The sequence below is a fragment of the Cnephaeus nilssonii genome, assembly GCF_951640355.1.
Source record: "Cnephaeus nilssonii genome assembly, chromosome: 19".
In the NCBI taxonomy this organism is placed as follows: Eukaryota; Metazoa; Chordata; class Mammalia; order Chiroptera; family Vespertilionidae; genus Cnephaeus; species Cnephaeus nilssonii.
In genome coordinates, this window is record NC_137090.1 from 49,096,603 (window position 1) to 49,118,630 (window position 22,028).

Genomic DNA, 22,028 nt, shown 5'->3' on the forward strand with positions numbered 1-22,028 from the left:
GGGTCCAGTCTTGCCTCCCCCGGGCAGCGCTGTTCCCAGGGACCCCCAGGAACTGGTAGGCGGTCCGGCCTCGCGTCCCCACGATCTTCCCAGGGACCCTGGGGAGTGGCTAGGCAGGCCGTTGCCCCTCCTGGGGCCTGCGATGGACCCGGACCCCTCCCGTGCCGTCTGGCGCTGCCCACCCCACCACCTCCCCTGCCGGTGGACTGGTACCTTGTGGGCGGTGTCTGGCGCTGCTTTCAGGGCCTCCTCCGCCTCTGATGGACCCGTACCCCCGAAGCAGGCCATGGTGCTGCTCGCCCTGCCTTCGTATGCAAATTAACCGCCATCTTTGGAGGGTTAATTTGCATACTCCCTCGCTCTGATTGGCTGTGGGCATAGCGAAGGTACGGTCAATTTACATATTTGTCTATTATTAGGTAAGATGTTATACAGCAAATCTCTAGAATTTAGTCTTCTTGAGTAACTGAAACTTGATTCTTGTTAACAGCAATTCTTTTTCTCCTTCCTTTCACTCCTTGGCAACTACCATTATATTTTATGCTTCTATGAGATTGACTATTTTAGATACTACATATAAGTGGAATCATGCAGTATTTGTCTTTCTGTTACTGCCTTTTTTCACTTAGCATTATGTCCTCAAGGTTCATCCATGTTGTCACATATGGCAGGATATTGTTCTTTTTTATGGCTGAGCAGTAGTACAGTAGTCCATTATATGTCACATTTTGTTTATCCATTCATCCATTGATGGGCATTTGGTTATTTCCATATCTTATCTATTGTGAAAATGCTGCAATGTAAAGGGGGTGCAAATATCGCATCAAGTTTCTGATTTCAATTATTTTGGCTAGATCTCCAGAAGTGGCATTGCTGGATCATATAATAGTTCTATTTTTAATTTTTTGAGGAATCACCATACTGTTTTCCATAGTAGCTACACCATTTTACATTCTCCCCAATAGTGTACAAGGTGTCCAATTCCTCCACAAGACCCCAACACTTGCTAACTCTTGTGTGATTTTTGATAAATGACCATCCTAATAGGTATGAGATATATCTCATTGTGCTTTTGTTCCATTGGTCTATATGTCTGTCTTTTCCACTACCATACTGTTTTCATTACTTGTCTTTAAAATATAGTAGAGCCCCGGTGCATGAATTTTCAGCCTGTAAATTTTGTTTACTCTGTTAACATTTGCAATGGTGTTGGGGTGGCAGCTGTGGGAAAACCTGCTGGCCTTGAACCACATTGTACTAGTAGTCACGGTGCTGCCACATACTCCCAGGAAAACAGTGCCACCTTCACTCACGCTGTCTTTGGAGAAGTAGATAATTTTATTAAATCTAAACCCTGTTTAATATGTGTGATGTGGGAAATATGCAGAAGCACTTCTGCATACTGAAGCATACACTTGTGTTAAGGTAAAGCACATGGGTAGTTGGTTGTTTTTGTGAGTTAAAGTAGCTGCTTTTTTAATAGAATATGATTTTTACTTGTAAGAATGACTATTGGAAAACTACAGTTATTTAGAGTTGGATATTTGGCAGACATTTTCTTGGGAATGAATGGAGTAAACTTCTTATTCAACGAGAACGACTGACAGTATTTGTTGCCCAGTGATAAAAATTAAAGCTTTTTAAGTGAAAATTAGAATTTTGGAAAACTTGTATTCACCACTGTGCTTTGACAGCTTTAAAGAGTGTTCCAGCAAGATCATTGATGATTCTAATGATGTGATTTTTTTTTCTACCCTATATGATGCAATGTCTCAACATTTGGAAAATCTGCATAAGCCAGTAAACCAATTTTTCCAAAATATTTGGAAATATATGATGTTATAAAATTATGAGTAAAAGACCAGTGGATTTTAATATCTAGACATAAAACATAAACAAAAGCTCATTAGGGTCCTCAATAATTTTTAAAATATCAAAGTCTTGAGAATACAAAGTTTGAGATTCATTGTTTTAACATTAAAGGGTTATAAAGATCAAATGAATGTAATATTCATGAATGTTAAATCATTTGAAAAATATTTTAAATGTAGATTTAGAAATAATTTTTGAGCTCCTACTATTAAATTGTTATGCAAATCCTTCAAGCTCAGACTTTGACGAAGAGCCCTGGGAAGAGAACATGCATGCATCGTTGCTCTTAAGGAGCTTGTTCCCTTAGGTGAGGAGTAGGGGAATTCACATACCATTCCTCTGTTCCACAACCACATAGTGAAAAAGCGATATTAGGATGAGTCTTGTTTTGTCCTAAATATACTTTTACTAGTATATATGCTTATATTTGTAATATATATGTATACATACACACATACTTCTCTGTGGATCGAACCCACATCTATGGCATGTGCCCTGACTGAGAAAAGACCCGTGACCTCCTGGTTCATAGGTATGTGTGTGTATGTGCACACGCACATGCATGTATGCTTGGGCTCATAGCAAACCTAAGCCCTGCTGTTCATGAATATAGTTCATTATAGTTCAAGTTGCGTTTTGATTTTTGAAGTTTTTCCCTTCTTCCCTTGCAGGTATAGAACAAGATGCAGTGAATACTTTTACCAAATATATATCTCCAGATGCTGCTAAACCAATACCTATTACAGAAGCAATGAGAAATGATATCATAGGTAAGCAGTGCTTGAAGTTATGGCAAAAAAAAAAAAATTGCCTGTTTTTTGTTATCGATGAAGAGAATTTTTTATGAACATGGAATTTAATATACCCTTTCCTAGTTTGTTTTCAGATATCTGGTTGTAGCTCACTCACAAACTTTCTCTCATGTTAGACCAAATTCTTAAACTTTTATTTGAATAACAACAGCAAGAACAACAATATCACACATTTCTTGAGTATTTATTGTGTCCCAGACAATATTCTAAGTACTTCCCATGGATAAACTCATTTACTCTTCTAAAGAATCTTGCAGCCCAAGCAGGTTTGGCTCAGTGGATAGAGTATTGGCCTGCGGACTGAAGGGTCCCAGGTTCGATTCCCATCAAAGGCACATGCCAGGGTTGCCAACTTGATCCCCAGTAGGGGGTGTGCAGGAGGCTGCCAATCAATGTTTCTCTCTCATCAATGATGTTTCTATCTCTCCTTTCTTCTCTGAAATCAATAAAGATTTTTTTTAAAAAAAAGTATCTTGCAGCATAGATATAGTTATCCTATATAATAAAAGCCTAATATGCAAATTGAACCCTCCACTTGGAGTTCGACCGGGAGTTTGACCAGGGGGAGGGGCCGGTCGGCCAACCGCCCGTGGTCCCTCCCCCCATCTGGCCTGGCCCGATTGGCCCCGATCGGGGCGCACCGGCTGGACCCCACCTGTGCACCAATTCGTGCACCAGGCCTCTAGTTATTTTATAAATGAGGAAACCGAAGCATAGAGGGTAAGTAGTTTTCCTAATTTAGTAGAGCTCAGACATGGCAGCAGGATTTGAAACCAGACCCCCACATGTTAAGTAGTATGTTTGGCAGTGTTTTTCAAACTGTGTATTGAGATCAATCTCTCTGTCCTAATCCAAATGATGGCTAAAGGAATATCATTTCAGGGAATTATTTCCATTACGTGTGTGTGTGTGTGTGTGTGTGTGTGTACTGAGTCACATAAATATGTTGCTCTGTAAACCATAGTAAAAAAACAGTTTGGAAGCCTTTACTGTGTTGTGTCAGCAGGTTTAGGTGTACTTGTAATCACAGACAAAAGTGGTTCATATATTCATTGAACAAATATATTCCATCAAGTCCTAGTAGTAAGTTTTGTATTTTTATTACCAAAAAATGATACTTTTGATTTACAAAATAGAGCATATTATTCTATTCCTAGTAGGTTCTTCCACGTGTGAGGCTCTTTCAGTCTTGACTGCAAATCCTTTGTACTCACTCATTTTTGGAAATAGCAACACCTCCTCCAGTCTCAGCTGTGGCTCTTACTTGGCCCACCATACTTTCTAGTGAACAACTGTTGGCTATTTTGGGGTCCATCAGATGCCCCCATTGTGTCCCCTTTCTTTCTCCCAAACAGATCCTCTAGCACAGGTCTTAATGACTCTTGGTCATTTGTCCTTATCTGCTTATATTTTGGGATTTTCACCCAGTTTTATTGCAGAGTTGTCATGGCATTTTGGTTTTTTTGTGTAGTTCCTTTGTCTGTTTTTATGTAGGAATTTGTTGCTACCATCTTCCAGACTTCCCTAGACTGACTTTTTCTAATAATACAACTGGGGTGTCTTAGCTGATTAGAATTTGACTGTTTAAGGGATTGGTTGGCTAGTGATTCCTAAGGAGGTTTGTTTGTACCAATTGATAACCAGGCTGGGGTAGGGAGAAAAGGAAGGAGTTTTGAGCCAAGTAAAACATTTGAAATAAAATGTCATTGCAATTCTAATTTTTCTTCTCTTAAACTTTATCAAATTAATGATGTAATCCCATGAGGGGGAACATCTTCTGAAGGATCAAGTGTTCTGAGAAAGTGTCCATCCAGTGTCTGTTATGCATTTTTAGATGTTAATTACATATATATCTTTATAGAGTCACTTTAACTTCTTGAAATTCATTCTTCTAAATCCTGTCCTAATTATTTGTCTCCTATTTCAGGTGGAATATTATAATATAGCTGTATTTTAAGTTACCATTTGAAGAAGTCTCCACTTTAGCTGTTATTATTCTGTGTTGCACCGGCCTAGTTTTATTGTAAATGTTATCAGTGAGTTTTTGGTGTTGCTATCTAATTACTCTGTCTTTATGTGGTGATTCAGAATAACCCCAAAACTATACTACCACAGCCTCTTCCATTTTCCACAAATCCCTGAGGTTGTTGAATATTTTTATTATTATTTTGTTATCCTCACCTGAAGATATTTTTTCCATTGCTTTTCAGAGAGAGTGGAGGGGAGAGGGAGAGATATGACTAGTTGCCTCCCGCACAAGCCTCAATGGGAAGGGGAGGGAGTGGGAGTGGGTAGTGAACCCAAAACCCAGGTATGTGTCCTTGACCGATAATCGAACCCCCAACCTTTCAGTGAATAGGCTGACGCTCTAACCTATTGTAGAATTTAAAAAATTCTTTGAAGGTACAGTTGACTGAATTTGCTGTTAGTTTGGAAGTGAGTGGTGTGAGAGGAAAGAACAAATCAAGCACGGCTGAATACCTGGGAGAGTGGAGTTGCCATTTATAAGATGTGGGGAAAACCAGGAGTTTGGGTTTTAGACATCCAAATGGTGAATGCCCAGTAGGCAGTGGGACATTGACATTAGGAGTTCATGAGAGAGGTCCAGGTTGTGGAGATACATGTTTGAAAGTATCAGCATACAGATGGGTTCAGAGTCATTAAACTGGATTACCATCGGACTGAGTGTAATGAGCGAAGACAAGAGGTCTAAGGACCAAATTCTGGGACAGGCCTAACATTTAGAGTCTGTGAGATGAGGAAGAACTAGCAAAGGGACTAGCCATTAGTATCAAGAGAGAAGTTTTTTCTGGAAGTCAAGTGAAAAATGTTTCTGGGAAAAAAGGAGTGATCAAAGGTGTTAAATCATGCGGATAAGTTAAGTAAGATGAATAGTGGGAATGGAATGGATTTGGCAACCCTGTGGGCAACTGGGCCACTGGTCATTTTAATTAGAGTGGACCTTTAGGGGCAAAAACTTAATTGGAGGAGCTTCAGAGAGAAAGGGAGGAAGAATGAAGATACCAAGTATGGGCAACTCTTATGAGGCATTTTGCTTTAAAGATGAGCTGAAAGGGGATGTTAAGCCAAGGAACAATGGTTTTTGTTTTTTGTTTTTAAGGTGACATGTTATCCTACCTAACTAGAGGCCCAGTGCATGATTTAATCATGCACCTGGTGCACCAGCTGGCTGGCTGTCCGCTGGTGCACCAGGCCTTCTGAAAGCCTCCGGCGCGGCGGAGGCTTTCGAAAGGCCTTGTGCCGGAGCAGACAGACAGCCAGCTCCCCCGCTTTGGCTTTTGATCGCGGGGGAGCTGGCTGTCTATCCGCTGGTGCACCAGGCCTTTCGAAAGCCTCCGGCGCAGCCATGGCACAGACGCTGAGCTCGCGGCGCCAGCGAGCTCAGCGTCCTGCTGGCCCAATCAGCTACCCCGGCCACCCTGAGTCCTGCCCCCTGCACCTCCTGCTGGCCCAATCGTGGGCGTAGCGGAGTGATGGTAATTTACATATTACCATTTTATTATGTAGGATAATAGACAAATATGCAAATTGACCATACCTCCGACACACCCACAAGCCACGCCCACCATCCAATCAGAGCAAGCATGCAAATTAACCCAAACCAAGATGGCTACAGCCACAGAGAGCAAGGTTTCCTAGGTAACAGAGGAAGCCAAGCTTTCCGCCTGCCCTTGCCAGGCCTAAGCCTCCACTCAAGCTACAAAGTTTCAATTATAGAAGGTAAACAAATTCAAACAAATGGCGGCAGAATGGAGCTTGAGAGAGCAGGCCAGGGTTGCCGCCGGCAACAGGGGAAGCAAAGCTTTCCTCACACCCTGGCCGGGCCCACCCGCTTAAGGCTACAAAATTTCAATTATAACCCCAACAGAAATGGCTGCTGGCCTCGGAGGGAGCCCCAGGCTTGGCTCCGCTCCAGGCTACAAAGTTTCAATTGTAGAAGGAAAATAAATTCCAGATACCAGGGCCCCGCTTGGGTTGCCAGGGGGCGTGGCCGTCCTGCAAACCACCACAGGCCCCTCGCTCAGGCCGCCCCACGCCCCAAGGGAACCCCCACCTGATCCAGGACACCCTTCGGGGCAAACCAGCTGGCCCCCACCCCTGTACCAGGCCTCTCTCCTATCTAATAAAAGAGTACTATGCAGATTGATCATCACTGCAACACACAATATAGCTGCCCCCATGTGGTCAAAGATCCTGCCCCCATGTGGACACAAGATGGCCAGCAGGAGAGGGCAGTTGGGAGGCACCCGGCCTGCAAGGGAGGGCAGTTGAGAAGGACCAGGCCTGCAAGGGAGGGCAGTTGGAGGTGATCAACCCTGCAGGAGAGGGCAGCTAGGGGTGACCAGGCCGGCAGAGGAGGGAAGTTTGGGGCAAACAGGCTGGCAGCAGAGTGGTTAGGGGGTGATCAGGCTGGCAGGCAGAAGTGGTTAAGGGCATTCAGGAAGGCAGGCAGGCAAGCAGTTGGGAGCCAGCAGTCCTGGGTTGTGAGAGGGCAGTCGGACATCCCTTGAGGGGTCCCATATTGGAGAGGGTACAGGCTGGGCTGAGGGACAACCCCCCTCCGTGCACGAATTTCATGCACTGGGCCTCTAATAAACATATAAGATGTATGATAGCATACAAACAAATGTACACTGTATATAGCTGGTGAGAATAAGGCAATAACGAAGAAAATTTTGATGCAAGAGAAAAGGGGGACAGTTGCTGTAGGAAAGAAGTCTTGAAAAAGCAGAAGAGGATGAGGTCCAGTGCTCAAATAAAGTTACTCAAATAGGAGTGAGGACAGTATATCTGTAGTAACAGGACAGACGGGTGGAGGTGCAGGTTGGTTGATAGATGTGGTGAGAAGTGATAGAAATAATTTTTCTGATTGCTTCTGTTTTCTTAGTGAAGTAGGAAGCAAAGTCATCAACAAAGACAATAGGAGAAGAGGTGTTAAGACATTTAAGGAGAGAGGGTAAGGTATGCCCTGTATTGTCTAGGACAGGGGTCCTCAAACTTTTTAAACAGGGGGCCAGTTCACTGTCCCTCAGACCGTTGGAGGGCCGGACTATAGTTAAAAAAAACTATGAACAAATTCCTATGCACACTGCACATATCTTATTTTGAAGTAAAAAAACAAAACGGCAAAAACACCCGCATGTGGCCCGCGGGCCGTAGTTTGAGGACGCCTGGTCTAGGAGAATATGAGAGTAAATGGACCAGGAAACTGTAGTACAATCGTTGGGTTTCATTTAGGTTCCACTGACGTCATGAACTTAAAGTGAAACCAGCCATCATGGTTGTATGGGGTTTTTTAGCCATCTTACCTTATACTAGACAAATATGCAAATTGACCGCACCTTCGCTATGCCCAAGCCACGCCCACCAGGAAACTGTTGCAGGGATGTTGGGGTGTGGCGGAGCCCAAGGCCGGGAAAGCCTCCGCCCGAGGCACCAGCAGGGAGCCTGCACGGATCGAAGGAAACCACTGGGGGTCGGCTCCTGCGATCCCTAGCAGGGACGCTGGGTGCGGCCGAGCCCAAGGCCACCGCCCGGGGCCAAGCCCCGACCCTGAAAGAAGGCAGAAGGCGGTGGCCACAGCCAAGGCCTGGGTCCCCGGTGCTGGCAGAAAACTGGTGCAGGCAGCCAGGTGAATGAAGGTCTATTGCACGAATCTTCGTGCAAACGGGCTACTAGTGTTTAATAGTTAGCTAACCAGGTTATTGATGTGCTACAGTTTATTTAGGCAGTTCCGAATGTTAGCATATTTTATGTTTTTAAATTTCAATTGAATAACATTTTGATAATCTTTTTATTGAATTTATTGGGGTGACATTGGTTAGTAAAATTATATAGGTTTCAGGTGCACAATTCTACAACACATCTGTATATTGTATTATGTGTTCAATACCCCAAGTCAAGTATCCTTCCATCACCATTTATCTGCTCTATGCCCTCTTGTACCTCCCCCATCCTCCTTTCCCTCTGATAATCACCATGCTGTTGTCTGTGTCTATGAGGGTGTGTTTTTCTTCCCCTTATTACCTTCACCTTTTTCAGCCAGCCCTGCAACCCCCTCCCCTCTGACAGCTGTCAGTCTTTTCTCTGTCTATGAGTCTGTTTCTATTTTGTCTGTCAGTTTATTTTGTTCATTAGATTCCACATATGAGTGAGATGATGTGGTACTTGTCTTTCTCTGACTGGCTTATTTCACTTAGCATAATGCTCTCCAGGTCCATCCATGCTGTCACAAAGAGTAAGATTTTCTTTTTTTTAACAGCCAATTAGTATTCCATTGTGTAAATGTACCACAACTTTTTTACACACTCATTCACTGCTAGACACTTGGGCTGCTTCCCAATCTTGGCTATTGTAAATAATGATGCAGTAAACATAGGGGTGAATATAGTCTTTCAAATTAGTGTTTTGGGTTTCTTCGGATATATTTCCAGAAGTAGAATCGTTGTGTCGTAAGGCAGTTCCATTTTTAATTTTTTGAGTTATCTCCACACAGTGTTTACTGTGGGTACACCAGTCGGCATTCCCACCAACAGTGCACAAGTGTTCCCTTTTCTCCACATCTTCACCAACACTTGTTTTTGTTGATTTATTGATGAACGCCATTCAGCCCAATGGGAGGTGACATCTCATTGTAGTTTTAATTTGCATTTCTCTGATGATTAGTGACATTGAGCATCTTTTCATATGTCTATTGGTCATTTGTATATCTTCTTTTTTTTAAAATCTTTATTTTTTAAGGTATTATAGATGTCCCCATTTTTCCCCCCAGTTTCTCTCTCCACATGGTTCCTGTCCCATCCCAGGCCTTCACCACCCTATTGTCTGTGTCCTTAGGTAATGCATTTATGCATATAAGCTCTTTGGTTAATCTCTCCCCACCCCACTACCCCCTACCCTCTGAGATTCATTAATCTGTTCCATGTTTCCATGCCTCTGGTTCTATTTCATTCATCCATTTATTTTGTTCATTATATTCCTTGTTTGTTTATTTTGACTTTTAGATTCAATTGTTGGTAGATATGTATTTATTGCCATTTTATTGTTCATATTTCTTCTTCCTCTTCTTGCTCTTCAACATTTCATGTAATACTGGTTTGGTGATGATGAACTCCTTTTGCTTTTTCTTGTCTGTGAAGCTCTGTATCTGACCTTCAATTCTAAATAATAGCTTTGCTGGGTAGAGAAATCTTGGTTGTAGGTCTTTGGTTCTTGCTTTTCATCACTTTGAATATTCTTGCCACTTCCTTCTGGCCTGCAAAGTTTCTGTTGAGAAATCAGCTGACAGCCATATGGGTGCTCCCTTGTAGGTAACTAACTGCTTTCCTCTTGCTCTCTTTGTCTTTAACCCTGGGCATTTTAATTGTAATGTGTCTTGGTGTGGGCCTCTTTGGGTTCCTCTTGTTTGGAACTCTCTGGGCTTTATGAACTTGTAAGTCTATTTCTTTCACCAGGTAGGGAAAGTTTTCTGTCATTCATTCTTTTTTTTTTTTTAACCTCTTTTTTTTTTTAATATATTGATTTCAGAGAGGAAGGGAGAGGGAGGGAGAGAGATAAAAACATCAGTGATGAGAGAGAATCATAGATCATCTGCCTCCTGCACACCTTACATTGGGAATCGAGCCCGCAACCTGGGCATGTGCCCTGACCAGGAATCAAACCATGACCTCCTGGTTCATAGGTCGACGCTCAACCACTGAGCCATGCCGGCCAGGCTCATTATTTCTTCAAATAGGTTTTTAATATCCTGTGCTCTCTCTTCTCTTTCTGGCACCCCCATAATGTGAAAGTTGATACACTTGAAGTTATCCCATAGCCTCCTTACACTATCTTTATATTTTTGGATTCTTTTTTTCTTTTTGTTCCTCTGGTTGGGTGATTTTCTTCCTCATATTCCAAATTGTTGATTTGCTTCTCAGAATCCTCTACTGTTTAATCCCTGTAAATTATTCTTTTTTTTTTTAATATATTTTATTGATTTTTTACAGAGAGGAAAGGAGAGGGATATAGAGTTAGAAACATCGATGAGAGAGAAACACCGATCAGCTGCCTCCTGCACAACCCCTACTGGGGATGTGCCCGCAACCAAGGTATATGCCCTTGACCGGAATCGAACCTGGGACCTTTCAGTCCGCAGGCCGGTGCTCTATCCACTGAGCCAAACCGGTTTTGGCTGTAAATTAGTCTTTATTTCAGTTGGTGTAAGCTTAATTTCTACTGGTCCTTTTTCATATCTTTGACACTCTTACTAAGATCCTTGAAAGTCTCACTAAGTCCCTTGAAGCTCTCATTAAGATCCTTGAGCAACCTTATAACTATTGTTTTGAACTCTGTATTCAGTATTTTACTTGTTTCCATTTCATTTATTTCTCTTTCTGGAGATTTCTTCCATTCTTTCATTTGTGACCTATTTCTTTGTCTCCACATTTTGGCTGATTCCCCGTGTTTGTTTCTATATATTAGATCATCAGCTGTGTTTAGTAAAATTATATCAATAGAATTGGTAGAGTGGCCTTGTGCAATAGGTGTCCTTTAGGGCCCAGTGGCTCAGCCTCCCCAGTCACCTGAGCTGGGCACTCTAGCCCCTGTGTGGGCTGTGTGCACAGTCTTGTTGTAGTTGAGCCTTGATTGCTGTTAGTGTCACTGGGAAGAATTGACCTCCAGGCCAATTGGCTGCGGACCAGCTGCCACTACAGTGGGAGAACTGCTGTGCAGGATACAACCCTTTGGAGCAGGACTTGCTTCAGTGGGGCTTTGGTGCTCACTGAGTCTGCCCCTTGAGTGTGTTGCTGTGGCTGTGTAGAGTTGTATGGTATGGTCTGAAGCTGTCCACCGGGTTCACTGGCTCTAGGGCCTGCTGGGAGGTGCAAAATCAATCACTGCCTGGGGCCACCCTGCAGGAGCTACCCAGCGATCTGCAGATGGCTGCTACTTGTATTGGGTTTGGAAGTGCCTGGGTGAGGCCCAGCTCTGAAGCAAGGCAGGCTGGTGCTAGTGCTGGGTCTTGGGCATGCTGATGCAAGTTGCTGCTTGTTTACGAGATTTTAGGAAAGTCCTGAGCCAGGACAGGCCATTCATATGGAAGCTGCAAACAGTTTGGGTAGGGCTGCAGGTTGGATGTGGCAGGGTCTCAGGGAATCACCAGGGCAGAATAAACAGTGTGGGCATGCTGATGGAAACTCAGATATGGCTGCCAGTCAGCTCTGTGACGAAGGAGGTGCCAGCATAGGAACAATGACCCCCACGAGCACCCCCGTCTGAAAAAAAGCCACCCCCAAGTTCCTGCTTCTATCCCAACAATCCAGTTCCTCCCCATATTTCCCTGCTTCCCCCAATGCTGGCACCTGGCTATGGAGCTCAAAGCAAGCAGGACAGTGTAAGATTGTGCATGACCCTTTAAGAGGAACTGCCTGGTTCTCCAGCAGCCTCCATGTCACTCAGTCACAATCCTGCTAGTTTTTACAACCAGAGTTATGGGGACTTCTCTTCCTAGCTCTAGAACCCTGGGCTGGGGGTCTGGTGTGGGGCTGGGACCTCTTGCTTCTCGCAGGAGGCCTCCACAGCGGTGATATCCCTCTGATTAAAACCATGCCACACGTGGATGTTGGACCAGCTGCTTTCGTGCCTCCACCCCTCCTACCAATCTCTATGTTCTTCCATCTTTACCTCTCACGTTGTAGGACTTCCATTCAGCCAGCTTTCAGGCAGTTCTGAATGATGGTTTTTCTGTATTTTAGTTGTAATTTCTATGTGGTTGTCTGAAGATGCAAGTACCAGCATTTACCTACTCGCCATCTTGGTTCTCCGTATATCCTCTTTGGAGAAGTGTATTCTAGTCCCTTTGCCCATTTTTAGTTGGATTGTTTGGTTTTGGTTTTGAGTTTTATAAGTTCTTTATAAATTGTGAATATTAACCCCTTATCAGAAGTATCATTGGTGAATACGGTATGTTCTCCCACTCAGTGGGTTGTCTTTTTATTTTGTTGGTGGTTTCCTTTGCTGTGTAAAAACTTTTTAGTCCCATTTGTTTATTAATAAACTGTTTTGTAGATAAATCTTTCCACAAATCCGTAATTTTGTGTTACAGTTCTAGAAATGAAATTGCTGATTGGAACGGTATGTTCATTTTTAAAGCTTATGCTAGAAATTGTCAAATGGCGTTCCAGAAACACACACCAGTTTATATTCCCACTAGCACTGGTGTTCCTTTTCCCATGCCTTTGCTAAAACATATGTACATAAGCAATTAAATATATGGATTGTTAAAACACTTGTGCCTGTTTTCTAGACAAAAGTTGGAGTGCCTTCTTATTTTAATCTGTAACTATATTTATTTAATTACTAGTGTGCATCCATATCTTTCCATATTGCCCCTTTTATATTTGTTCTTTGTGAATTGTCTTTTCATGTCCTTTGCTCAGTTTTCCTTTTGAGATGTTTTTTATTAATTTGTAAAAGAAATGTCTTGATAGATGAGTGATACTCTTTTATACAGAGAAGAACCTGTTATACATGCTACAAATTTGCCTTTTTATTTTTTTTTTGGGGGGGGGTGTTTTAATGTATAGAATTAAGCTTATGTTAAATCTTGGTTTCTGCTTTTGCATATGTACCTATATGCTTTAGAAAGACCTGTACCTCAAGATCAGCTATTCACCTGTATTTTCTCTTAGTTCCTTATAAAACCTAATTTATATGCCCTTACAGTCATTTCCTACTTTGATTCACAAATGTGTGCATTTGGATTTAATAGAAATTGAATTATTTACCGTTTCTTTTACAGCTAAGATTTGTGGAGAAGATGGGCAGGTGGACCCCAACTGTTTCATTTTGGCACAGTCCGTAGTCTTTAGTGCAATGGAGCAAGAGTAAGTTATGTCGTACTTTCACATTGTGCATTCTTGAGAATTTGGGTTTAGTGTTGGAATGGGCTTCACACAACTAAAAACAAACTATCTTTGAGGATTTAAGTATTTTGATTGTTTACAGGATCTTATAAGCATACTTTAATGGATTTTTTAAACAAGTAAATTGTGAATTCTATTAAAAATAAAACTTTTACTTCACTGATTTGTTGTTATTGATACAATTGATATAAAAAGACTGAGGATTCCCTTAAAATTGGGAACATATTTAAAAGAAACTCCTTGTAAAAATGTATTTTGTTTTACAAGTAAATTAAAGTGACTAACAAGTTAACTTGGAAATGCAATGTAGAGTATTAGTTTGCCACAATTAGGTATTCAGGCTAATGGACTGTTCTTGTATTCTTTTTTATATTTTGTTTTATTTTAACATTTTTATTTCATTAAGTTTATTGGCATGACATTGGTAAATAAAATATAAAAATAAATAAAACAAATTTCATTTTTAATGTTAATACCTCCTAAGTTAAAATAATTTGTTTTTAATTCTAAAGTCATTTGGGGGTGATTGTGACTATTAGAATTGGTTTGTTTATTTAAACAATGCATGTCTTCAGATGGATATTCTAATTTGTTAGTGCATGCTTTAAGGTTAATGTATGCCATAATACTAAATCCATATAGATTTGTTGAAACTGCCTCCAAAGGTTTTTTTTTCTTTTTATTAATTACTGCTTCATACCCCTAAAAAGAACCTATATATTCATTCAGCATTTGTGAAAATTGGTACTTTGTGCAAGGAAGTTACAGCTTAATAGGAGAAATAGGGCATGTTCTTCTTTTACACGTGTATTGAGTATCAGAGGGCAGCTACAGAGTCCATCAGAAGTAGGGGAGTCAGGAACAGCACCATGGGAAGGAGGTATTGCTGACCGAGGCTCTTAAGATAAAACAGGCACAATGTGGAACGAGTGTATTTTTCCCTATTAAGTTCTTTCCCTTGGTCGTTCCCTCAAAGTGTCCCTTTTTGTCCATGTGCAGGCACTTTAGTGAGTTTCTGCGAAGTCACCATTTCTGTAAATACCAGATTGAAGTGCTGACCAGTGGAACTGTTTACCTGGCTGACATTCTCTTCTGTGAGTCAGCCCTCTTTTATTTCTCTGAGGTAAAGTCTGTGTTTCCTCTCATACTCTGTTAGAGCATTTCAGCCTCTAAACTGTAAATGCTGGGGCCCTGTATATAGAAAATAACATAGCTGGATTTAAATAATTGGATTATTGTTTTAAGTTGTATGTGGTGGCAAGAGAGCTTTAATGACATATTAGTCAGATTAAAGAGAGGCCATGAAAATGCAATGTAAAATAACTCTAATTTGGAAAAATTGAATTAAGAGAATGTTTATTTTAAATTATTTGTAGTTGTTTTAAAATCACAGAGATTGATACTTGATCCCAGTGTGCAACTATTTTCAGATCAGACTTCAGAAGAGAGAAAGAAAAGTCATAAAATTTTTTTCCTTTGCTTTAGCCACTAGGAAGGAAAAATACATGTACTACCTTTGCTTTAGCCATTTCATAGGATTGCCCAGGAAAGCATTTGCAAAAAGCAGTGAGTGTATTAATGTCTTTGAGGCGTACATTTTAGTGTAATTGTATTTGTAGGCTTCAGAAAATGAAATCTTTTGTTGCACAGCACATGACTATTAAGTAGAGATAAGAGAATCCCCAGTCTCACAAAGCAGTAACTGAAATACACACTTGCATCCTGTCTCTTCACAAGAATGATTTTTTTTCCACTGCCTCTGTTTGCCACAGTTGAAGTGAGCATTATTTTTGTTATTCCTCACCTGAGGATATTTTATCCATTGATTTTTAGAGAGAGTGGAAAGGAGGGGGGGAGGGAGAGAGAGAAGGAGGGAGAGCAACATCCATTTGAGAGAAACACATCAATTGGTTGCCCCCCCCCCCCCCCCCCCGCCCTTTCCCCCGTGGGCCAGGGATCGAACTTGTAACCAGGTGGATTCCCTTGACCGGGAATTGTATTTGTGACCCTCTGGTGCAAGGGCCAATGCTCTGACCACTGAGCACCACCAGCCAGGGCTACGTCAGCATTTATTCAGGTTAATATGGCTGCATGGAGTGATGGAAATGATCAAGTATAAAAGATTTGGTCTGGTTACTTTACTCTTCGCATGTTTGCCAGTGAGGAACCACTATTGCGCCTTATTGTAATTTTTACTCCGGTTCACTAACACTGCATCCAGCTGTGTACTAGTTGTGTTTTTGTTACTTTTTTTGTTTTTTACCCCTCTGAAAGAATGTTTTTAAACTTTTCTATCTCAAATGACTGTACATTGCTGACTGGCATTAACTGAGCAAATGTACCTGTTAGGTTTTTGTGTTTGCTTTGTTTTGTTACTTATATCCTATATATTAATAGTTAGGGCTTATAAATTAGGGATGGTAAGTGAAATCTGTTTATAGTCTCATTTTCCTCTTTTGTATTTTTCCTTCCTAGTACATGGAAAAAGAAGATGCAGTGAATGTCTTGCAGTTCTGGTTGGCAGCAGATAACTTCCAGTCTCAGCTTGCTGCCAAGAAGGGCCAGTATGATGGACAGGAGGCACAAAATGATGCCATGATTTTATATGACAAGTGAGTTTTATTTACTGAGGATTTGATATGCACTTCAGAAATAAAGATGCATAAACTCAATCTCTGCTTCAAGGAACTCACAGGCAGCAGCATACAAACTGCTTTTCATATGGTGTGTGTAAAGTTTTGGAGGTTCTTGGAATAAAACTTTCTGCTAGAGAAGAGGGGAGGTTTGTGTGTGGCAGGCAGGACAGTGGTGTGTAGTTCAGGGAGGGTTCCACAGAAGAAAGATTTAAAATGGGTTCTGAAGAATGAATTGAACTTTGCTAGCCAGAGAAGGCAGACAAGAACATCCTGGGCAGAGGCACAAGCAAAGACATGGAAATTTGCACAATGTAGCACTTTCAAGAAACAAGTTTGGTAATTGAAGCTTGGGTAAGGAATATTAAAGATGCAAGTAATTAGAATATATTGTAAAGGGTCCTATATATCTGTGTATGGATGTATCATAATTTCTGGTGCAAATCTGCTCGGCCAGTTTAACTATTCAGTGAATAATAGTTCTTCATTAGTCTTCACTGAAAAGCAGAGGGTGGCACAATCTTACAGTGAACAGAATTGAAAACATCAGGCAAGTGATAAAGCTGTGGCCAGCTTCACTGAACTTTTCTTATTTTGTAAAGAAAAGTAATGTGTTATTTGTATCCAGAAGCAAGTGCTAAGGATAACTGGAGGGTAGAGAAGAATCCATGGATGTCAGGGTTAGAAGGAGCTGAGAGCATCTGGATCCCTAGGAATTGCCCGGCAGCTGATTTAAGATAGGTTTCTAGTCCTCTCTGAGATACCGACTCAGCAGGTTTGAGGTGTGACCTAGGAAGCTTTAGCTTTAGAAAACACCCCAGGTGACTCTAATGATTAAGGATCAAGTCTGATTTTCCTATTTTGCAGATAAGAAAGTTAAGGTCCAGGGGTAGTGACTTTCTCAAAGTCACAGGGTAAGTTAGTGGCTGCACTTGGACTGGAATGCAATGCTTTGTGCTTGTGCAGTGTTATTTTAGTATATTTGTGGAAAATATTATGTAGGAAACTGTTATATGGTCATAGAAACAGCAGGTGTTTACATTTAGAAATTTAGTCTGGGGTGCCCCAAAATTCAAATCATGGAGGAATATTGATGAACTTGTTATAAGACGGAAGACTCGCTTTTTGTTAAGAAAACATTGATAACAAAAAAGAAGTGTTTTCTGTATGCTGGAGCAGGAGAGTGCACTAGCAAGCACTGGCTGGAACTCAGTCCCACATGGAGCAGAGACCCTGTTTTCCCAATGGATCCCATTCTCACTTTAGGAGCCATTTCTAAATGAAGGTTACTAGTTCGTATCCCGCTGCACTGTCATTTTGGCAAGTTTGTTGTGCCAAATTTGACTTTACAGTTTCAACTTGTTTGTTTTATATCTTACTTATGCATCATCATAATCATGCATCATCAGTCTTTCTGTATTTGTATTATAGACAGGAGTTAGACATCTCTAGAATGCTTGGAAGGGAACATAACAAGGTTTCCCCCAAAAAAGTGTACTCACTTGAACAGCTGATAGCTTAATTTTGCAAATGAAATTTATTTTAATAAACACTACCTTTATAATTATTCACAGTGTGTGTATATGTTCTTTTGGGATACCCTATATATGTTTTTCTCCTTTAATGCTTTTATTTAGTATCCACTTTATAATCAGCTTACCAAAACACCAGTTGCATTATGTCCTGTTAAGTTAAAAATCTTAGAGTTATTGGCTCGGTTGGAGCATCATCCCATACATCAAAAGGTTGAGGGTTCAATTCCTGGTCAGGGCACATACCTAGGTTGCAGGTTCCATCCCCAATCAGGGCGTGTGTGAGAGGCAGCAGTTGGTGTTTCTCTCTCACACACCCCGCCTTTCTTTCTCTCTGAAAATCAATAAAAACATATCCTTGGGTGAGGATTTTTAAAAAGGTTTTGGCCCTAGCCAGTTTTGCCCAGTGGATAGAGCGTTAGCCTGTAGACTGAAGGGTCCCAGGCTCAATTCCAGTCAAGGGCATGTATCTCGGTTGCAGGTTCCTGGCCCTGGTCGGGGGCATACGGGTGGCAGCCAATTGATGTGTTTCTCTCACATCAGTGTCTCTCTCTGTCTCTCCCTCTCCCTTCCACTCTCTAAACCTCAATGGAAAAAATATTCTCAGGTGAGGATTTTTTTTTTTTAATCTTTGAGCCCTGGCTGGTTGCTCAGTGGTTAGAGTGTCAGTCCTTAGACCAAAGGGTTCAATCCCCGGCCCTACTCGGGGCACATGGGGAGGCAGCCAATGTGTTTCTCTCATCTCTCTCTCTCTCTCTCTCTCTCTCTCTCTCTCTCTCTCTCTCTCCCCCCCCCCTCCCCTCCTCCCTTCCACTCTGTTCGAAAATCAATGGGAAAAATATTCTCAGAGGAAGATTTTTAAAAAAATATTTGAGAATATTGATTACTACTTTTCCTTTATATACCAAATCATCAGCAGTCCTATTATTCATCCAAATACATCAAATACATCCACTTTAACCTCAGTACTATTTTGTTTGAATTCCTACAGGTAAATTACGTATGCCTCCTAGTTACGATGGTGTGTTCTCATTAAATCCTGTGCAGGGATTTTTTCTGCTCTGTTTCTAGAAGAAATGACAGTGTCTTACCCTCTTTCAATCCATTTCTTTCTATGAAGTGCTGAACAGAACATAGGTTCCTATTAACCCTTTGCACTCGCTTGCTTTTTTCTCGATTCCTTTATTCGAATGCTAACTGTGTCGAGTCACACTCGACATCCGAGTGCAAAAGGTTAAATACTAGAGGCCTAGTGCACAAAATTCGTGCACGGGGTGGGGAGGAGGTGTGTGTGTGTGTGTATCCCTCAGCCCAGCCTGCACCCTCTCCAATCTGGGATCCCTCTCACAATCCAGGACTGCTGGCTCCCAAACACTTGCCTGCCTGCCTGCCTGCCTGCCTGCCTGATTGCCCCTAACCGCTTCTGCCTGCCAGCCTGATCACCCCCTAACCACTCCCCTGCTAGCCTGATCGACACCTAACTGCTCCCCTGCTGACCCGATTGCCCCTAACTGCCCTCCCCTGCCAGCCATCTTGTGGTGGCCATCTTATGTCCACATGGGGGCGGCCATCTTTGACCACATCAGGGTGGCCATCTTGTGAGTTGGAGTGATGGTCAATTTGCATATTACCTCTTTATTATATAAAGGATATATAGGATGTGTGATTGATTGATTTCTTTGCCTCAGTTGTAGCCTGGCCCTTGAAAATCTTAAACAAGAGCCAAGTAGGATGGAAGGCAGATAGGGAGGTAGCAAGTTGACTCAGATATCTTTGGGGAATGGGGATAACAGTTGCAGCAAGGCCGTGATAGTACCAGGTCTGCAGGCTGAATCAAGTACCTTCAGAAGATTCTCTGGTGTAGGTGTCAGAAGTTGCTTGTATTTGCTTTGGAATTTGGTTTTACTTTGGCTATCTTTCTGTCATAGGTACTTCTCCCTGCAGGCTACACATCCTCTTGGATTTGATGATATTGTAAGATTAGAAATTGAATCTAATATCTGCAGGGAAGGTGGGCCACTCCCCAACTGTTTTACAACTCCATTACGTCAGGCCTGGACAACCATGGAGAAGGTAACCAAGAACATCAAAAGTATTAACCTATAAGAAGTTTTTACTGTCGGAACCCAGAAAATAGAGCATGGGGAAAAAACGATACGCAACAGGACAGTGGAAAATTGAAGTAGTGCAGCATAGCGATTAAGAGCAGAGTCTTTGAATCAGATTCGGTATGTATTAATCTTCATCTTGACAGGCTGAGTAGCTTCAGGAAGTTAATGAAGTTCTTTGAATCCATTTGCCTCGTCTGTGAAATGGGAATGTTACGGGTAATAGAAACTTACCTTAAAGTTATTTTGAGGATAAAAATGAGGTAAGGTGTATATGAATAAAGTGCTTATTAATTAGATATCAGAATTGGGCAAAGTTAGCTTAGGAAATATCCAAATATTTCACCAATATCCCTCAACAGGGTTGGAGCATTAGTTTTGTGTAGTATCATGATCATTAATTAGGGTATTAGTAGTAGCTTATTAACAGTGAAGTATTAGAATTTGTGAATGATTTATTCTTCCAATAACTAGAGCAGCTTTTGCCAGGAATTGCAGAGTCCAGGAGAAGCCCATGAAGTTAGGTTGCTACGTATGTCATGTGTATCTAGGTGGAAGGGGTTAAGTACGCACTGTAACATAGTACCCACGTAACAAGGGAATTCCGGGATGGGGAAGAGTTCAATATAAAAATCAAATCATTGGAAAGCTAGTGATAAACTGAATAGAGTATCAGCTATTGGCCTGGGAAAATAATATTTTCATGTTTAAAATTATACTCTTTCTGATCTTAAAGGAAACGTTTCAGGTCTGCATTACATTTTAAAACAAGAGAGAAAAACAAAATCTAAAAAAATTTCTTACTAAATATGTATGTGTATGTAAAGAACTTAAACTAATTTAAAGAATCAAGTAGATAAATGGAGAAAAGGCAGAGGTGATTCATTCGCCAGTGCTTTGCGTAGTTCTGTGCTGGCTGTTGGTGTTAGAGTGGTAGACAAAAGAAACATGGTTTCTGCCCTCCCAGGGCTCTGTCTAAGAAAAGACACAACTACACACAGACATAAATGCTTACAGCCGTGCTAAGTGCTGTGCAGGAAAAGTTGGTAATAGCAACTGCCAGTAATAAACATGGGAACTTATTCAGCATCTTTCCTAATTTTTAAAAAAATATATTTTATTGATTTTTTACAGAGAGGAAGGGAGAGGGATAGAGAGTTAGAAACATCGATGAGAGAGGAACATCCATCAGCTGCCTCCTGCACACCCTCTACTGGGAATGTGCCTGCAACCAAGGTACATGCCCTTGACTGGAATCGAACCTGGGACCCTTCACTCCGCAGGCCGACGCTCTGTCCACTGAGCCAAACTGGTTAGGGCTATCTTTTATAATTTTTAAATGCAAATAAAAACACCCATAGTTATTAGACATTTATTTAACAACTAGTGGCCTGGTGCATGAAATTCGTGCATGGAGGGGGGGTGTCCCTCAGCCCGGCCTGCACCCTCTCGGAATCCGGGACAGCTGGCTCCTAACGGTTCACCTGCCTGCCTGCTGGCTTGATCAACCCCAACTGTCCCCCCCCTTTCCGGCCTGATCACCTTTAACTGCCCACCCCTGCCGGACTGATTGCCCCTACCTCCCCCCCCCCCCCCCCCCGGCCTGCTCGCCCCCAACTGCCCCCCCTGCCAGCCTGCTCGCCCCAACTGACACACACCCCCCCCCTGCCGCCACCGGCCTGCTCACCCCTAACTGCCTCTGCCTCGGCCCTGCCACCATGGCTTTGTCTGGAAGGATGTCCAGAAGGTCTCCCAGTCTAATTAGCATATTACTCTTTTATTAGTATAGATAATTTGAAAAACACAACCTGGCCCTAACCAGTTTGGCTGAGTGGATAGAGTATCAGCCTGTGGACTGAAGGGTGCCGGGTTAGATTCTGGTGAAAGGCATATACCTTGGTTGCAGGCTCCTCCCCGGCCTGGGCTTTGTTTTTCTCACATTGATGTTTCTATCTGTCTTTCCCTCTCTCTTTGAAAATCAGTGGAAAAATATCTTCAGGTGAGGATTAAAAATAAATTAAATTAAAGGTTAAAAAAAAGAAAGAACGAAAAGAAAAACACAACCTGGTGTTTGAAAGCCTGTGTCAAAACAGATACCTTGCCCTGGCCAAGGTGGCTGAGTTGGTTGAGCATCATTCTGTGC

The 22,028-nt window shown here is 41.9% G+C and overlaps 1 protein-coding gene across 2 annotated transcripts in view; it reads left to right on the forward strand.

The window, feature by feature from the left end:
- The window catches only part of AKAP10 (A-kinase anchoring protein 10), a 114,927-nt gene that overhangs the window by 50,812 nt on the left and 42,087 nt on the right, over positions 1-22,028 (forward strand). The window contains exons 5-9 of one of the 2 annotated variants that reach the window (XM_079797271.1): positions 2,544-2,642; positions 13,489-13,573; positions 14,612-14,735; positions 16,088-16,224; positions 19,706-19,850. In XM_079797271.1, coding sequence (XP_079653397.1) covers positions 2,544-2,642; positions 13,489-13,573; positions 14,612-14,735; positions 16,088-16,224; positions 19,706-19,850 — 590 coding nt within the window. The remainder of the gene's footprint in view (positions 1-2,543; positions 2,643-13,488; positions 13,574-14,611; positions 14,736-16,087; positions 16,225-19,705; positions 19,851-22,028) is intronic. The other variant, XM_079797272.1, reaches the window with a different exon arrangement.